The sequence below is a fragment of the Cryptomeria japonica genome, chromosome 2 (genome assembly GCF_030272615.1).
Source record: "Cryptomeria japonica chromosome 2, Sugi_1.0, whole genome shotgun sequence".
In the NCBI taxonomy this organism is placed as follows: domain Eukaryota; kingdom Viridiplantae; phylum Streptophyta; class Pinopsida; order Cupressales; family Cupressaceae; genus Cryptomeria; species Cryptomeria japonica.
The window spans coordinates 429,188,491-429,208,353 of NC_081406.1; the positions used below are offsets into that span (position 1 = coordinate 429,188,491).

A 19,863-nucleotide genomic window follows, 5' to 3' on the forward strand; every position below is an offset into this window, starting at 1 on the left:
GCAAGTAACAATTCAATGCCAAAACAAAAACTGTTCTATCCAAGCAATCAACTGCAACTATGTAATCAGAGAAAGTATGCTAGAAGCTACATATTAATTTTATTTCTTAGTCTAATTGTAGTCAACAAGTCTACCATTTACTGAAATTAATGATATTTTTAGGGATTGACATGATCTTTTCCTTTAACCTGTCATAAGGCATATATTTTATTGTAATATAAACTCAGGATTAGTAAAATCTTCTCAATTTTTGTTTGTCATATGTGGATATCTTAATGGATTATTTCCTGAAGCCTAACTCATCTTAATTGACAGACAGAATTTCTTTTATTTAACGTATAATATACTTTTTAATTTAATGGATAATTTATAGAGGGATTATAGTTTGTTGTAAATGTGGGCTTTTTGATTAGTACTTTAGTCATTATACATATCCAGCATGTTTCAAGGAGAACTAGCAAATGACACCTGGATCTACTACACCAATACAACTATTATGATTAATATGTAAAAGTCAATGACCATGTAGAAATGTTATACTTATTTGGCTTTCTTTCAGTTTTGCTTGATTTATGCAACATGATTATTTAAGCTTATGTTTTTGCAGCATTGGTAACTTCTTCTTTGCTGGAGCTCGGATATTCTTTCAGTCCTTGGATGCAGCAATCTTTTTGTTTTCTCGAGTTTCCCAAATTCCTTCAGATAGCCTCGTGCTTCCTGCAGTGTGCACAAATGATCGACTTACCTTGGGTTGTGAACTATGGGTGAGTTTGTGTTCTTGAGAATTAAAATATAACAATTATGAAATTTCCTTTCATGTGGAGGGTATGCCATTATCCAGATTTGAAAGATAGGGTTTTGCCTGATGAAGAGTTTCAAGTTTAATTTCTGAATGCCATTTAACTTGGGAAGTGCAATTGTAAGTAATATTAAATAGTATACTAGTTCAAGTCTGGAAGATTTTGAAGCAAGAAAAATCACAAATTGAAAACCTTGATGATTCTCTTCTTTTTCTGTTACCTGCTTTATGACACTTTCCAGAAGACGATTTACATAGGAACTTAATGGGTAGCATTCAACAGTGGAAAAAAATGTCGCTTTCAAATAAATCTCTTTTTGAAGGTCTTCAACTGTTTGATTAAAGAGAAAAATGATAAAGACTATACCTTAATTATTTTAACTATTCATTTTGTAACATGTTTATGTCTACTGCCCCTTCGCATTTGATTTCAAAATTCTTTTTGGCATTATCCAATTACCTTCTTACTTCACAATAATGACAAAATGATTTTGGATAATAGAATGTAATGCCCCCTTTTAAAGTATATTTGGTGTGTGAACAATTAGCCTATTTTCTAAGTTTTCCTGTAGGTTAATTGGCGAGCAAGGGAGAACTCCAAAGTTCTTGGAGAGCACAAGATTTTTCAAGCAGTGGTGTTGTTCATGGCAGTGAGTTTAGTTTATTTTGTTGAATCTCATGGTGCTTTCAGAATACAACTCCAAATTTTTGGGAGCTCTCTAGACTTATTGGTTGCTATTTTTTGACATTCGCCAAGTTGCTTTGCCTCATCATCGTAAATCCATAATGGCATATTGTGTCATGTCCCCTCTTTGAAACGGGAGACATTGACCAAATGCCATTATCGATAGAGATACCTCAGTGAATAAGGAGCAGTGAATAAGCCTATGATATATGACAATGATTACATGGTATCGGATATATGATAGTGACTACAAGAGGAAGCAATGATTATGAAGAATGTTAAGCAATTAAGTATACGTAGCAGTGATTCAATGGAAGGATAAATCAGTGATAATGAAGAAGAGACAATGATTATGTAATTAAGAAAATTGAAGAGTATCAGCGATTTGTCTATGTCAAACGCAGTGATCAGGAAAAGAAGATAAGGTTAAGCATTGGTTAGGCAAAGGATGTGATCACTTATGCAAGATACAAGTAATCCGCTGTGAAAAGGAAGCAAGCCTGTTAAAGAAGCAAACTTCGTATATAAGCAAATACAATGATCAAGTTAAGTAAATCTAATGAGCAGTGAATTATGTTTGACAAGACAGCGATCCATTATAATTTAAATCAACAACACTTTGAGTTAAGAAACCAATGTATATGCGATTCATTCACTTGCCTCTAAAATGAACCTATTTAATGAAAAGTAATGATTAACAAGGGGTTGCGATTAGACATTAGCCAGTCATTATGAGGAGGTACGTTTTGGAAGAGATACGTCCCTTAGACGTCTAAGAGATGCAACCCCTTTGATATTGTAAGTTATATAATGGATATCAAATCCATTCCCCCATAATGGGAAGAAGGTATGGGGCACCAGTATGGCAGTAACCATTGAATAGTTATGAGTGAGGAGGCATCGAATAAGTTTATCCCTCCATTACTTATCCAGTTTGGAATGCTCAGATTGAGCATTGCCTTTGGCACACTAAACAATTGCAAAAAGAACATACATGAGTTCAATTGTACTTATAGGTTACTAATACTAACTGTGACAACAGACTGTATTAGGGAAGGAACAGAACATTAAGTTACTAGCAGATTATTATATCACAGGCAGTATTCTTCAATTACTCATAAACTAATGACTATTAAAAATTTAGTTATGTCTGCATTCTAATTAAGAATAAAGATCAATATATGTGCAATATAAATTATTATAGCTATCTAATATAAAATATTTTAAGGAGAATTGTTTATAAGAATTAAATTTGCTTATAATAGGTATAACAGATTTCTATTTGAATTCATTTATATATATATATCCATTATACATGACAGATTATTATATTGTTGGACTAGTCTTAATTCGTTATTAAGTCCTACGAGTGGATAGGTTGGTGTGTGTAGGGAAAGGCGAGTAATCCGAATCACAAGTGATGGTAAGCCCAAAATGGGTAGGGACATAGTCCTGGGCCTTGAGGGAGCCTCCTTGTAGGTGGTGTCAGTGCACTATGACAGTAAATCCCATCCCTCATTAGGATTAGGAAAGAGAATTAAGATAGGACTGAATATAATAAATGTCAAATGTATTGCTAATAATAATTCATGTTTTAGGTTTAGAAATGTGAATTGAAACCACAATAATGTATAGTAACATGTGTTAATTTATTGGGAAACAAACATCCTCTTAGTTGGGGACATTACATATTGATATGACTATGAATTAATATTTGTCTCATTTTGATGCTTTCTGCAACTTGTGTGATTTATTTAATTAATTAAATAATCATAACTTATGTTGTCCTGAGGAGGATTATTAAAAAGGCAAATAATGAATAATTATTTGTTTAAAAGTGTTTTAAGTTGTTGTGCCTACAGGGGGACACCTATCCACAAGGGGATCTTTTCCACAATGAATTATTTAATTTGAAAAACGAGTATGTGGAGGTAAAAGAGAGATTATTATTTATCTTTAGAATATTATAAAAGGAGGTTGAGAGCTCAGTGTTGAGGTTAACCATATTCTGATATTTGTTTCTACTTAGAGAGAACCCATGTTCATCTCCAATTTTTTTGAGGACAAAAAGCCTCTTCAAAATAGTTGTTTTCGGGGACGAAACCTGTAATGCTCCCCCTTATGTAATCTTTTAGGATTTGGGACTAATTTCTTATAATTTCAATTGCAAGAGACTTCTTTCTATTAAAACTTATACTCTAAATGAATTTGGATAGTAACAATATGCTTATTACAATTATCTACTAACTTGTTATTAATGCAATTGTAACAAATGATGGAAATTATCTTGGTCTGCAATGACTATCCTTATATCCAAATGCCTTGGACAATAAGCTCAATACGAATATTTGAGAAGAAATCTTATTCAGTTGATCTAGATGTCTTTCAATATGTAAGAACAAGGGAATGGATTATATTAGTATAAGCTAAGTCACCAGGTTTGGCCGAATTTGAACCTTGAAGTTCGAAATTCGACAAACTTGAAAAACTATGCAAAAAATCGATTAAATTTGAAAAAAATTTTAGGGTTTGCGATAAAGTGTTTTAAATTTTTTTTGGCTTGCGTTTTAGGGTTTCCTTGCGGATTTTATAAATAGGGTGGCCGCAGGAGTTGCAGTCATGCCCACGCGAGTTGCCAATGGAGCCCAGTCTGCCCGGCCGCAAGAGTTGCTCGGCCGCCACCAGTCGGCGACGTCACCACCAGTCCGCGACGCCACCAGCTCGTGTCGCCACCTGTCCGCAGGCCACCAGTCCGCGATGCCACCTGCAGTCTGTGACCTGCACAGGTAGGCCGCCATTTTTTTTAGGTTTATTATTTCTTTTTTTTATTTATAATGTTTATAATGTTTAAAAATTTATGATTTTATATTAATAGTTTGTAATATTATATTATATATTTTTATATTTTTTAAATTTTTTTTAGGTTTAATATTTTTATAAACAATTTAATAATGTTTATTATAAATTTTATTATTATTTATTTAATAATGTTGTTTATTTAATAATTTTTTAGGTTTATTATTTATTTATAATGTTTATAATGTTGTTTATTTAATGTTTATAAATTTATAATGTTGTTTATTTAATATTTTTTTAGGTTTATTATTTAATAATGTTGTTTATTTAATATTTTTTTAGGTTAATTAATAGTTTATACTTTATAATGTTTATTTATAAATTTATAATGTTTATTTTTTATAATGTTGTTCAATATTATTATTATATAATTTACAATTTTATATTAATGGTTTTTTATTATATTGTTTAATATTATATATTTTTAAGAGGTTATTTGTGAAATTGTTAAAACTTAAAATTACATATGGCGAATTTAATTCGAATTTTATACATTTCGAATTTTTTTCTGCATCGAACTTCATTCGAATTTCAAAGCTGTCGAACTTCGAATTCGAATTCGAACCTGGTGACTTAGAGTATAAGTATATTGATCAAGTATATATACAATTTGCTATTTCTGATAACTTCTTATTATGAATGCAATATTAACTTTTCTGATCTGAATTATTATTTGTTTCGTTCTAGAGATTAGAATTTGGATGGAGACATTACAATCTCCCCTCCTTGAAATTGCTTGCCCACAAGCAATCTTATTCCTTTATGTTGTTACTAGGGTCCCAAATAAATCTCTAGAGTACTCCAGCACATATTCGTTGCTTTATGCTATAGTCATAGGATTCACAATGTCAAACTTTAGCATTCTATGAAGCAATTCTATGTCAATCAACATATCCATCGTAGAATTTCTTGTTTGTAAGGTTCATGAATATCTATCAACTTATTCTTTCCTTTATATTGATCGAGTGTCTCACGACATCTAGCTGCTGATCTATCCTTGCTTACTATATCTGGTATTCCATCTACCAAAACCTTCAATGTCACATTTCTCTGCTTATCTTCCTGAAGGTGGTTAGATTGGACACACAAGGTAACTTTTCATTCACTGTCATTAGAAGTGTTACTTGTCTAGTCCACAACCACTAATTTGTTAGTGGATGTCATGTACTTATCAAAAGGTGAAAGAGAATTATGAACGCTATTCTGAATTCTAACATCATTAGATTACTTATCCTCCATACATGATCCTTGAGATGGATTAAGGGCAGTCTCATAATCCTTATGAATCCATATACTCAATTCGTTTGTGATAGAAGAAACACGTGAGGAATCAACTGCTTCTATTTCCTTAGAAGTGTTGAAAACTATTTCCCTCTCCTTGTATCTTTGGCTCCTTGAAATGTTGGGTGACTATATTCTGATTTTCTTGTAGTGCTTGATGATTTTTTCTTGTTTTAATCCTTACTAAGGTTTTATGATTTGCAGCTGACATACTCTTTACACTCGCTTTTTCTTTACCTTCATTAGAGGGAGTACTCCTTTGTTAATAAATATTGATTGATTGGAGTAGATCATGTCTTCCACAAAGGGTGCAAGAGACCTTTGACCTAATTTATCTTCAATAGACTTAATCTCTTTAATGTCTTCTTCAATCCCTGACTCCCGAGAAGAGGAAAGAGTAGAATTAGAATCACAAAGATCATTGCCCCTTCCACTTTTTAAACCCAAGCTCGTGTTGTAGATTTTCCCGAATTGTCAAAGTATGGCAATTTTAGCTTTCCGATCTTTCTCCTTAGGCCAAAGTGATGATCTTTATATCATTTAGGCAAGTACTTCATCCTTAGATCTATGTGGTCGCTTGGAGGCATATCATATTGTAGTCCTCCATTAATCTAATCTTGTCAAAATTGATCTTGTAGATCAACCAATGTAGGTTCATTGCCTTCTTGACGTTCTACTCTAGATGGTAATATTATTGACGTCAAACTTGTTGTAGGCTGTAGACACATAAATTTTTTCAATCCGATGTCCTTATGCATTATCATAACTTGTACAATGATTAAATGGATCATTAATATTTTCCCTTATTTAATTCATTTAATCATTTCATTCTTTCATCTCTTTATCTATTAGTCTCTACCATTTCATGAATTCATGCTTATTCATCCTCAACCTCCACTTCATAAACTATCTTATTTATCCCTTTCTTCTCCCATCCATCACACTCACTTGGAGAATGTGGGACAAATATTTATTCATAACTAACGTCTTTATCCTACATTCCTCCCATAATAAACTTTCTTCATGAGGATATCTATTTAAGCCTATGCTTCCTCACATTGGGTCTCTCTCTCACTCCTTGAAACTCAGGTGCCATAATGTCATTTTTTCGTTTCTTTTGCATACTTAATCTTTGTGAATCATTCACTATTTTGCATCAACCATCCTATCTCGTTCGTCCATAGCCTCTTGTGCAAATTGCTTAAAAATCTGAGAGCAAATGCAAGATCTTGGTTGATAGAGGAACAATAGAGTTAGATAGCTTATGAATGCATTTAGTTTTGTTTATTTTGTATATTTCTTCGTTTGTATTCATTTAGAGAAGGCTCCATTGCATGGTGTTGGATTTACATTCTTGAGTCTTTGGCTCATATATAGGCTCTTGAGACCAAGAAACGAATTTCGTATCCCTCATCTACATTGGCGCGCCCGGTGGGACGAAAACAATTTGTCCTTTTGTTAGTCTAGTTTTTGCTTAAGAGAAGTACTTTTGTGTATACTTGCAGGCAACAAGACTCCTCTAAAGATCCGTTTTGATGCATTCAGTTAGACAGTTTTATATAACTGTTTAAATAGCAGTTCACGTGCTTTGTTTATGAAGATCTTGGCATTGCATTTGTTTGAAAATTTGTATTGTCTTTTTAACAAATATTGTGAACATATGCTGCAATAAGAGGACACATGTAGATCCAGTTTCTTTTGAGGCATTCAGTTATACTTTTTGTGCCTTCGCTTTTAAGTGCATTGTCTTTGAAGTGTTCACTTACAGTTTATATGCTTCGTTTTTGAATATTTCTTTGCAACATCTGCCAAGTACTTTGCGTGCCTTGGCTATATTTCCATGTTTGCAGCATCTGCCAGCGTGAGATTACAATTCTGTGAGTAAATCTACAAATCCATCACCTATCTAACCAAGTGAGATCGTAGTTCTTTGAAGCATTTTGTCAAGCACATCACATGCCCTCTTGCAGGCCTTGAGACCACTGTTCACCTCCCTTGTTTATGTTTTAAAAACCTTGATCATTCTATCAAACATTTCACCTGCTTTGTCCATATTGTCTGCAACCATTTAAAACAGCTCACATCCTTTGTGTACATAGCACATTTTGACAAGCATTTAGTTCAAACAGTTCAAACGCCTTTGTTTATGATCTGCATTTCACACCTTTGGACTTTGGTTGCTTGATAGACTTTGGACTTGTGTATGGAGCACATTTTGACAAGCATTCGTTTCAAACAGTCCTCATGCCTTGTTTAGCTATCAGATTTTGTGTGCATGTTTTCTTACCCACGTTTCTACATTGTAGCCAGACCACAATTTTTGTGCTTTGCTTAACATTTTGCATACCTATATTTTTCAGCAGTCTTCGAACAGTTCACATCGCCTTGCCTTTGCTGTATAATTTCTGCACTTCTAAGCAGTTCGCGTGCCTTGTTGGGACTTCCACATTTTGTGTTGGTTTTATCAGTTTACACCTGGTCTACGGTTGCACATTTGGTGATTTTGCGTTTTGCAAAACAGTTAATATGCCTAGTCTCTGCTTGTACATGACACATTACTTCAAACAGTTTATATGCTTTGTCTATGCCTTGCGTATTCAGCATCTTGTTGGACAGCATCGTGCCTTGTTTATGTTTGGATTTTTTTGCACTCAGCAAACGGCAACCTGCCTTGTCCATGATCCACGTTTTGCATTTGATTAAAAACAGTTTTGTGCCTTTGTCTATGGATACCTCCCTTTTTTTTGCAGACTTAGAATACTTTAATGTGCTTTTAGATTTCATGTTTTGGGAGTGAAAAAGTACGGTTTTGTGCCTTTTTCTGTGGCAGATATTTAAACAATATTATATGCCTTGTCTATGCTGAAATACAATGTATTCCATCAAACACTTGTTGGCTGTGCTTGTTGATTGTTTCTAAAGCCTTTTTGCAAACTACCTTTTGGATATATCCTGCAGCCATATCATTCTGTGAGACAAACATTTCTTTCAGTTAATGTCTTTTGTGCATTTCCTGTAACCATGGTGTCAATGGGACCGTTTCTTCTTTGAGATGTCCTGTCAAATAGTCCCTTGCCTTGTCTAAGCTTGCACACTGTATGGTAGTTTTATTTGTTAGTTTTTGCCTGTGTTAGTATTGTTTTGTTAGTTTAGTTTAGAGTGTTTTGTGTTAGTTGTGTTGATCTTTTTAGTGTTAGTTTTTGTTAGTATCTTTAGTTTTGTTAGTATTGTTAGTTTGTTCTAGGGTCTTTGTTTTGTTTGTTAGTGCTTTTGGTTTTGTTTGTTAGTATTTTGTTTTGTTTATTGTTTTGTTTTGTTTATTTTTTTAGTGTGTTAGTGTTGTTATGTTTTGTTAGTGTGTTATTGTTTTTGGTGTGTAGTTTGTATTTTCTTCTGGTTTGTTTTGTGTCAGTTTGGTGAGTATTAGTGTTTGGGTTTTGTTAGTTTTATTATGTTAGTGAGTTTTGTTATTTTATTTCTTTTTCGTCTTTGTTAGTTTGTTTTCTTTTGTTTGTTAGTTTTTGTGTAGTGTTAGTTGTGTTTGCTAGTTTTTGTTAGTGATTAGTTTAGGCTGTTTGCGTTTGTTAGTTTGTTTTGTGTTAAGTTTTGTGTTTATGTTAGTTTTATATTTTATTGTTTGGTTGGTTGTTAGAATTGTTAGTTTATGTTTTGTTTGTTTGTGTTAGTAGTTTGTGATTGCTAGTTTAGTGTGTTTGTTAGCATTTGTTAGTGTTTGTTAGGGTTTTGTAAGTTTGTTAGTGTAGTTGATAATGTCCTTGTTAGCTTGTTTTTAGTTTCTTTCTTAGTTTGTTTTTACTTTCTTTCTTAGCTTGTTTTTTAGTTCATTTGTTTGCTTGTGTTTAGTTTCTTTGTTAGTGTGATTGTGGTGTTTTATTAGTTTGGTTCTTTGTTTGTTTGCTTGATTAGTTTTTGGATTTTGTTTTATTGGTTTTGTGTTTGTTAGTATCATTTTGTGTTTGTTAGTTTGTGTTAGCTTACGAGAGGGTGTTTGCTTTTGTGTGCTTGTTAGTTTGTTTTTGTGTTTTGCTAGTTTGGTCTTTTGTTTTGTTTGGTTTGTTAGTAAGTCTTTTGTTTTTGTTTGTTAGTAAGTTTTTTATTTTATTTGTTAGTAGAGCCTTTGGTTTTTTAGTTTTGTTAGTTATTCTTTATTAGTTTGTTTGTAGGTCCTTGTTTTTTAGTTTTGTAAGTCTTTGTTTTTGTTTCTTAGTGGGGTCTTCGTGTTGGCTTTTTTGGTGTGGTAGTTGTTTTTGATTTTGAGATTAATTTTACAGGGTTAACGATTTGTTCAAGGCATCCATTTTCGCTTGTCAAAGATCATATCTTAAAACTACTAGTGTTATTTGATGTAGGACGCATGTCAAAGAAATTGTGATTTTAAAACAAACTGTTTGATCTTAGATTAAATCACATTTCGATTTGGTGCTTAAAAAGAACAACTGTTTTTTTTGATTGGCATGCTTGTGCATGTGGAGTGAAACTATTGCTAACACACACTATCCTCTCCCCTGACTTTCGTGGTCCTGGGAGCAAGAGAAAAGTGTTAGCGATGCTCAAGTTTTTATTTTCTTAGAAGGGCCTGCCTCTCGAGAAGCCATTAGGGCTGGGTGAGAGGGAACGACCCAAGTGATGTTTTCAATTCGGTCTATATATAAATTGGCCAGAGGGCAAAAGCCTTCTGCTTCTTGGTGCTTAGCCGCTTCACTAGCTCCTTACATATCCACACTTGTGGGAGATATATTAGACCTTACGACGATGGGGGGAGCCCTGTTCGAGGGTGGGGAGACCTAATCCTCAAATGGACATCGAGTCCTCGAATTCTTACTAGATACCTATAATAGAAGCCTACCCTTATTTTCCTTGGTGTGGGTTTTCAGAGCAAGGAGATAATTGGTTTTCCCGCCAAGATGTTAATTTAATGATCAGATTAGATAGGCAATAATTCAAACACAAATGCACATAATTTACCCTGGGAAAACCTTCCTCTTGAAGGTGAAAAACCCAACAATAAAGTCTCAATTACTTTCAATAATATGACAAGAGTTTTACAATGAGTTGCTTCACACTTTGAAGCTTTATGATCAAATTGATTCACTATAGATGACAGTTAATGCAGCCCAAGCTTCCAACAAAATATAGTATGAGTTCAATCCCCCTTATGAATGTGATCTGTTAAAGATGAACACGATATGCTGAAAGATGATATACAATTCACAGGAGTATGTATTCTTCAATCTGCCGTAGATGAATATCAACGAACTTTTGTAGGGTGTATGTAATTCGATCTGCTAGATGTGTGAATGATTCGATGCCCTTTGAGAGAGGGATACAAACAACATATATACCTAATCAAGTGTGCCTTCAACCAACACAATTCCTCCAAGGGTCGACTTCTTATTAACCAACATGTCTCTTGGTTATAATATAGTTAACACGTCTTTCAATGAATCAGTTATATTAACACGTCTCTTCATTATAGAAATTGAACATATTAAATGTGTAAGGTCGATAGGCCATTCACACATTTGTATTAGCTATGTCAGCCAGAAGGATCCGACCATAGCTACATCACTAACACTCCCTTTTAGCTAGGGAGGAATGCTTCTCGTATCTGAGTCACATAGTGACATCCACCATGGCTACTCCCAGAGGGTGGGTTCATCATGGCTACTCTCATGAATGGAAATGCAAATGAACACAAGTGCCCATCATGGAATCACCCAACGTGATGTCGTCATCTCATCATGACGTTCACCATGGCTACTCCCAGAGGGTGAATAAACACAAGTGCTAAGTCATGGAGTCTCTCACATGATATCCACCATGGCTATTCCCAGAGGGTGGATCCACCATACCTACTTGCAGAGGGTGGAACAAGGGCTTAGACCTCAAACTTGTCTCACAGAAAAGAATGCATTATAGTACATCACAAGAAATCACTGATGTTGAGACTCCCTCTCAGCAAGGGCTTCATTCTCCACAACTCCAAGTTTGTCTCAAAAATGCACAAACTTCACTTTGGCAAGAGGCTTGGTGAGAATGTCATCTGTCTGCTCCTCAGTACAAAAGTATTTCAACTGAACAACATTTCTTTGTACCATATCTCTGATGTAGTGGTACTGGATCTCAACATGCTTTGTTTTGTCATGGAACACTGGATTAACTAAGAGCTTCACACAACTTTAGTTATCACAATGAATAGTAGTAGGCTCCAACGATTGTCCAAACAATCCTGCAAGGAGCTTCCGAAGCCACACTGCTTCGCGAGTTGCTACACATGCTGCAATGTATTTTGCCTCTCCGGTGCTTTATGCCACTGAAGACTGCTTCTTGCTACACCAGGGAATCATAGCAGATCCCAAACTGAAGCAACAACTAGAGGTGCTCTTCCGATCAGTAACACTCCCTGCCCAATCAGAATTAGAATAGCCGTCTAGATTCAGGTCCACACTGGAAGATTATTTCAAGCCATATCCAACTGTGCCACCCAAGTATCTCAAGATATGCTTGGCTGCAACTAGATGTATCTGTCTCGGTTCACACATGAACTGACTAAGTGCACTCACTGCATAGCAAATATCTGGTCTAGTATTAACTAGATACATCAAGGATCCTGTAATGTCCCGTTCTCTGCAGTGATTAGTTTAGTTAGTCGTTAGCCTATTTCGGAGGCCTCTAGGCTAGTCGGGAGCAGTAATTAGGGTTTCCTATTTTCTAGGAGGATTCTTTGGTGTTTTCAGGGGGTGTATGTGGGAGTTTGACAGTTTGGATTCTGGATTCCTTCTGGGTTTTCAGAGAGCTTCAAGATCGTTCGACATGCATGTGCGTCGGGTGACTTTTTCCGGATTTACTATTTTTAGTAAGTGCGATGACTACTTAGAATGTGGTTAAAATCACTTTGGAAACGCTTACTATTTTTAGCAGTATGCTATTTTTAGTAATTACTATTTTTAGTAGGATGTTAACAGGCCTGTTCAGATGGCTTTTTCCGGCAGGTTAGTTTGAGCCATTGGTCTTCCAATTATTTTTTGGTGCTATTTTTGGCAAGGGTTCTTCAGCTCAGTTCGGTGACTATTTCTGGCAGGGCAATTCTCTCAGCTTGTTTCCCCATATCCTTGGAGCTTGTTTTGGCAGGTTCAGTATTTGATGAAAAATGTTGTTTTAAATTAAATTATAACTTAAGGCAAAGGTTGGATGATTTATTTTAAAGGGATTTCTTAAGTTATATTGATATCTAAGTCATTTCCTTAATTATATATTGGGCTATTTATTGTTGAGGAAAAATACTTTATAAAGTGAAATATTAATAAGGCAAGATGGATGCCTTATGGAGAAATAAGTTAATTTTATAATATATTTCACTTATCTACCTTGGATGCCACATTAGGATTTTATTGTCATTTTTATAAAGTATATTAGCTCCTATGAGATGGTCGATTTGGAGAAAGGAGAAATGAAATGTAATTTCAAAATAATGTGAAGTGAATGTGCATTTGGGTTTGGCATTCATTTGAAGGGAATGTGAATTTGAATTTGGAGACACAAAGTCTTTAAATAAGAGTGTTGGGCTTTGTTTTTGGTATCCAAGAATTTTTATAATGAAATGCTGCCGAAATGCAGAGTGAAAGCTTCGGGGAACACTTACCTCCTAGCCATAGCTTGATTTCTTGCTTGCGATACAACAACTAGTCGAGCCAGAGACTGCTCTTCATTAAGAGGAGTGGATTGAAGATAATGTTCCAGATTTATATATTAGATTTTTGATTTTTGGGAGTGCTGTAGTGTGTTCTTATTGCTAGTCGCGAAGTGTGCTGAAGTGGATTTTGGGTTGCGGGTCTCAGTGTGTCATTCTCCTCGTTCTGGGTATCTGATCTAACTTTCTTTATGGTTTAGGTGATTCATTTTGCAAGTTTATAGAGCTTAAAATGGTGTTTTGGATTTTATTTTTGCAAAATCGTACCTTAGCTAGTCATACCATGTGGTTGAGCGCTTTGGAATGCGTGCATAAATTAGTGGGGTTGGTTTTCCATGTTTTGCTGTGCTAGGAATGATCGCCTACCTCCTAGTGATCATTTGCTTTCAGTTTCATGTCATTTGGTTAAGAATTGGGTGAGTTGTGAGTGTTTTAGTGGGAATTGGTGTTGCTGGTCTATGTGTTTTCAGCGTCCCCAAACACTCCATTATGATTTTCTTCATGAATTCCTTGAGCTTTTGAAGAGTAACCTTCATCTGTTCTTCATCAGGTCCTTGGGTATGACTCGTGATAACCTTGATCCGAGTGATAGAATCTCCAAGGCAAACTTAATGGAAGATTGAAGCTTTAATTGCAGGTTGTGTCAGTTAATAGAGGGGATGTGAGTTTGGTAGAGGAATTTTGAAGGGAATCATTCTATATGGCTTTTTTTAGCTGATTCAAGGGACAACTACTGTTACTTCTAAAGGTTAGAAGTTATTATTGTTTATTACTAAAAGGATGATGATGTCAGGGCAATGTCATTAGGAGCATGAAAAATGGCTAAGGCATTCATGTGGGAATTTCCATTTGAATCGGAGTTGGCAATTGCAATTCAAATGAAGTTGGAGGCTTGTGGGGATTAATTGGCGAGTTGAACATTTGCAAACAATCCATATATAAGCAAAGGTGGAAGGACAAAAGTCAAAATGGTGAAGTTCACTTGTGGGCAAGGGTTCTGCAAAAGGGAAAGAAAGCCCGAAGAAATTTCCATCTGAATTGGATTTAAATGGAGAAGTGTAGTCCGAATGGGCATCGGATTTCGGGAGAAGTGCAAGAGACCAAGGATAGAACAAAGTGGGGACTTGCAACTAAACCAAAGTTCAGTTGGAACTTCTATTGGAGAAGATAGTCTTTCCTAAAGATTGAAAGCACAAGAAAATGCCTAGAAACTAGATTTCTTTTATTTTTAACAGCCCTGAACATTTGATAAACACATGAGAAGAGTCACAACCATCATTGAACAAGAATTTCCTGAAGGCAATGCATTTAATATTTTGAGGGATGCACTTGCTGGTGACTCATTCAATTTTTTTTCGTCATTTACTAGCCCGCAGATCATGGCACTAAGAAGGCTCATGCACAACACTGCCTATCTTTATGTTTTATGTTTTGTTGGTGTAGGGTGTGCTAAAGTTCTTTGTTCCCTCAGGTAATTAAAGTCTACTCTTAGTTAACATCATATTTCTTTCCATTTATTTATTGAAATCAAAGTTAATGTTACTTCAGTATTATTTGAGTTCAGTTTTTGTTGTGTTCTCCATCTAGTATCTTTGTCTTTATTGAACTAACTTATTTCATTTAAATGATTGCAATTAAAAGTAGTGTGTTTTTTCCTTGCCTCGTTGGCTTTCCATTGTTTTAATAAGTATGCCTCGGATTTTAAGGGATGTAGAGATCTCCCAGAGTGGAATATTATAGCCGTCTGAGTTTCATCTGAATTACTGGGATAAAACTTGCACCCTTGGCTTTAAAATAGGAATTGGGGAAAATTTATGATTGCATCGATTGTTGGTGATACTAGAAACATAATTGTTCTATTCCATTCACTTGGTTTAAGAAGTATAACTCATGAATAACCAATGGAATCTGTGAATTGTCTCTGATTTTGTTTTATTTTCAACTTAGAACTTCTTTTTTATGTTTTCTAATGTTTTTGTTGGCTTTGAAAAACATCTATCTCTTTGATTTTCAGAATGGGACTGTCATAAGAGGTCAAAATGAAATATCTCATCCAACAAGTGGAGCTGTCGAACCTATAAATAAGGTTTTATCTTCCCAAAACTTTGTCTGTTAACAGACTTATTTTATGAAATAGCAGCTGGTATTAAAATCGTTTATAAGATGTTTTCTGAACTGTATATAGGAATTAGACTTGGCATTTTTAATTTGTTTTGATGTAGGAAAGCCTTGTCAATGCAACTTATACAATGTGACTTGTCAATGCATGGGTAAATCCAATTGAAGTGGAACAGAAAACATTTCTTCTTGTAATATGCTGCATGCTATTGTTTGCTGATTGCTCGATGTTTTGATGTGTTGTGTTTGGTGAAATGATGATTCCTTGTCTGTATTACTATGCATACATGCATACTAACCTGAGCATTTCAAACTAATAATCTATGATAAAAATCTCTGGGTTTGATGCTTTTGTGGGTGATCATAATCTGTCAAATCCATCTTCTTGAAAGAATAATCAGTTATGGAACGGCTACACATATATATCTTCAAAATGCATGAGTTATAAACTAGTAATAAAGTCAATCCATATCTTAAAGATTCCTAATGTGGTGGCAGGAATAACCAATTTCTAAATAATTTATTGAATGTTTGTATTTCATCATTCGCACTTGAAGTTGTAGTTGTTTAAAATTCATAACTGACGGGGTTAGAAAATTTAGTTATTCTAAGTTCCGAGTTGTGAATTTCCACAACAATTGTCTTCAAGTTTTTACCATTCACAACTTTACTTGATCAACATTTTACTGCTCACAACCTTTCGCATTGTTGGTTGAAAATTTTGTACACTTGAAGAAATATACAAAATTGTGGTTTCAACCATAGCGTGTGAGTAAAACTCTCCTAATTAAGGGAAGACTCCCCCTATCTAACGACAACTTTGAAAATAAAATAGGATGGGACAACAATCTTTCTTCTTCCTTCAAGAAAGACAATATCGTTTTCTCTTCACAGAAAATGATAACGATTTCATATAAACAACAGTAACCACTTTCAAAATGAAATGAGAGAAAGGAAATTAAGTTTCCTGAAAGCGCAAAGATTTCCGTCACTTCCTTAAAGACGGGACAGCAATATCAAGCTCAAAGATTTGATTATGTGAAGTCCTATCTACCCTTTTCTATACTAATGTTATAAAGAACAAATTATAATAGCTCAAAGATTGGGATATCTTATTCTTTTCTACTTAAAACCACGGGAAGTAGTATAAGCTCAAAGACTTGCAACTATTTCTCACAAAATCTACTCCTAAATTCTCCTAAGAACAAGTGAAAGCACAAAGACTTGCAACTTTTCTCAACAAAATATTATTTTAATCTATATTAACCTCAACTACTTGCAACACAAAGACTGCAAATCAGATGTGATTAAGCTCTTTAATAAACACTTGCAAGAAAAATAATATAGAACACAAACTCAAGTATGTAGCACAAAGACTCAAAGCTTGAGCAATTTTCTTCTATTCCTTTCAATTCTTGAATTTGCACATGAAAGCTCAAAGACTTCTTTGCTGTAAATTTGGCAGAGTTTTTGCTTGCTTTCCAAAAGATAAAAATTACAATAGACCCCTCAAGTATTTATAGAAGAGGATCCTTGAGAAAAAGGTGGGAGGATCCTAACTAACTTGAGAGATTCTCTCAACCACCTAGACTTATTCAATAACAAACTAAGACTTCAATAACTACCAAAGACTTATTCCAACTACAGTCGTAATTGAACACAACCTGTAGTTGCCTTACATGTAATTACAAAAGTGCAAGTAATGAGTTAACTTGCATTTTACAAAAAGATTTTTACATGTAACTTGTCGAAAGGAAAACTACAACTAAAGATTACAAAAGTGGAAAAAATACAACTAAGTGTTGATAAACACTTAAGTTGCAGCACGTGAAGACACGAATCCTTTAAACTTCTGGACGATCATTTGTAGCTCCTCAGGGTTCAGTTCATGGGTGTTCTTGGCAACAACCATGGTCTTCACGATAGTATCATGACACCGGAGGAGCGCAGAGCTGTTTTTATCCAGGATGGACTGGATTTCATGCAAAGAGACTTGTTGCTTCATCAACATTTGAATTGAAGCGGCCGAGAATTGTTTGCTCCTCCATTCACAATGAATCCTCATCTGTAAATCAGCAAGAACTTCTTCTTCTGGAACCAGCTCTCCATCCTGACTTAATATGTTGCAGGAGGCCCTTTCACAATGTGAGACAATATCTTGGAAAACTTGACCCCGGAATCTCGTTGCATCACCGATCTCCTCAATGAGGGATTTAAGAACAAGGGCCTTGTTCTCCAGAAGCTCTTCAAATTCCAAGTCCATGACCCTGAAAGAGATGATGGCATGTTCCTGTAGAACACTAAATTGTTGTTGAGGCATGGTACGCCAGATTGTCAAACTATTTTCAACACTTTTCAGATTCTTTTTGAAAGTATTGGAAGTCTGATCCAGTTTCTCCTCAATGGTTTCCAACTTAGACATCATCTGAAAAATGTCTTTCATCACCTGTGCACATAGATCATGAAGCTGATCAACCCAGGAATCCAATGCTTGTACCTTCTGAGCAGCCCTTTCCACTCCACGAATTGATTCTTGGGAACCAGAAGAACCTACGGAGTTACTCCCTTCAGCAACAGGTTTTGTGATTTTATGAACAACTGCCATAAGTTGTCGGTTTTCCTCTTCTAGCTTGTCTTTCTTTGCTAGAAGTTCATCACATCGTTGTACCAACCAAGCTACGGAAAACTGAGCATCATGTTTAATCACCTCATGCGTTTGTTTACCCAATTCTATCCTTGTAACCTTATAATCAGCAGCTGACATTTCTTCAAGTGGCTAATCTGCAATGGGTTCAACAATTTCAGCTACCTTCATCTTGTTACTCTCAACAGTTACTCTGGAGATAGTCTTGGCCTTTTTAGCAACCTTGGATCTAGACTGTTTTGGTTGCTGATAATCAAATGCATCAGGTGAGATTTCTTGCTTCTTCCTTTTTGGAGTAAAAGAACTAAGCCATGGAGGTAAAGTCATCTGTTCCCCTTCAGTAGCAACTGTAGGCAAAGGAGAAACAGTTTCTGTTTGAATAACCGTGGTCATCGTGGGAGGAATATTTGTTTGGACAACGACCATGGTTTGCTCAGTTACCAATGGGCATGTAGATTGCCTCATAAACTCTTGAAAATCAGAAGTGGAAGTATCAATTTCTTACAACTTGATACAAGTAGGAATATCCTCAGGAACTTCCAACACACTCTCTTGTTAATGATCAGGAGGTGGCTCGTATGCTGAAATGGGAATGGCATTCTGAGGAGATTCATCCACAAGCAAATCCAGAGGAGAAAGGGGTGTCTCAATGGAAACTGGGGGAATGATCTTATGAGGCGAGTCTGAAACTGGAAACTTAGGAGCATCATCAGATTGCTGCTCTTCTTCTGGATTATCTAGATCAACCACCTGAACATGAAAATTTAATTTTTCTTTCCCACGAACTATCGTTTCCTCAGGAGGAAGCACTATTGCCCTACTAACTCGCAACTTGATCCTTGTGCCCGAAGATGATGCACCTTCCTTGTTGTCAACCTGAATTTCAGACTTATGTCCAAGAGGCGCCGTAGAATCATCTTTTTTTCCAACCTTGATATTTATGAGTCTAACAACATTACTTTTCAGCCATGTGTTGGTGTTAGCCAAGATAGGCTGAAATCTCTCAAGGATGGATATACACTCTTTGTGTGACCATTGGATCAAAGGAAGTGGAGCTTCCTCAACCCTTCGTGAAATATATTCAAGATCAAGTACATGCCCATCGTCAATCATCCCTTGTGGGATGTCTACCAAGTTTAAATCAACAATTTGCTCAACAGTGAGCTTGCTGTAATCCATCTTCAAAACTTCGACCTCTGTGCGGAGATCTATCCAGATATCCTCAATGTGATGCACGTGCACAAAGGATTTTGTGATCTTCTCCTTCATACCCCTGTAAGTAAAATCAGCTCTAGGTTTAAACCTTTTGAGTTTAATTTCTTGCATTTCAGTCTCCATGGCCTTAGCTTTTACGGATGTGACAAGAGAATACTGGCCAATTTTTAATGGGTTTGTTGTAGAGATCCGCATTCCAACCTTGTGTTTAGCAGACTAAAAAGTGTGAACAGCCATGATCTGTCTTCCCAACTCCATAAGAATTATCCTATCAGTTTGGTATCTAGGAAGCATATATGGCTGACCACTATAGCATCCGGTTCTCATATAGGTAAAGGTGGGGAACTGTAGAAACAAGCATCCATACTCGCTCACCCTTTCCCATGCCTCATCTGATACCCTTTTGTTCCTCGGAATTCTGTCAAACTGACACATGAAGTAACCGAAGAATGCATCTTGAATTCTTTTGAAATGCAGTCTGCTAGGTCTCAAAGGCAACTGATAATAATATTCCCAAACTGGTATAAGTGAGCGATCACCCTTGGTAGAAAGAC

General features: G+C 35.5%; 1 protein-coding gene across 1 annotated transcript in view; it reads left to right on the forward strand.

Moving 5' to 3' along the window:
* LOC131062017 (uncharacterized protein YNL011C) overlaps nucleotides 1–19,863 on the forward strand; it is a 255,936-nt gene that overhangs the window by 109,861 nt on the left and 126,212 nt on the right. The window contains exons 6-7 of the mRNA XM_057995873.2: nucleotides 608–764; nucleotides 15,347–15,418. Of these exons, the coding sequence (XP_057851856.2) occupies nucleotides 608–764; nucleotides 15,347–15,418 (229 nt within the window). The remainder of the gene's footprint in view (nucleotides 1–607; nucleotides 765–15,346; nucleotides 15,419–19,863) is intronic.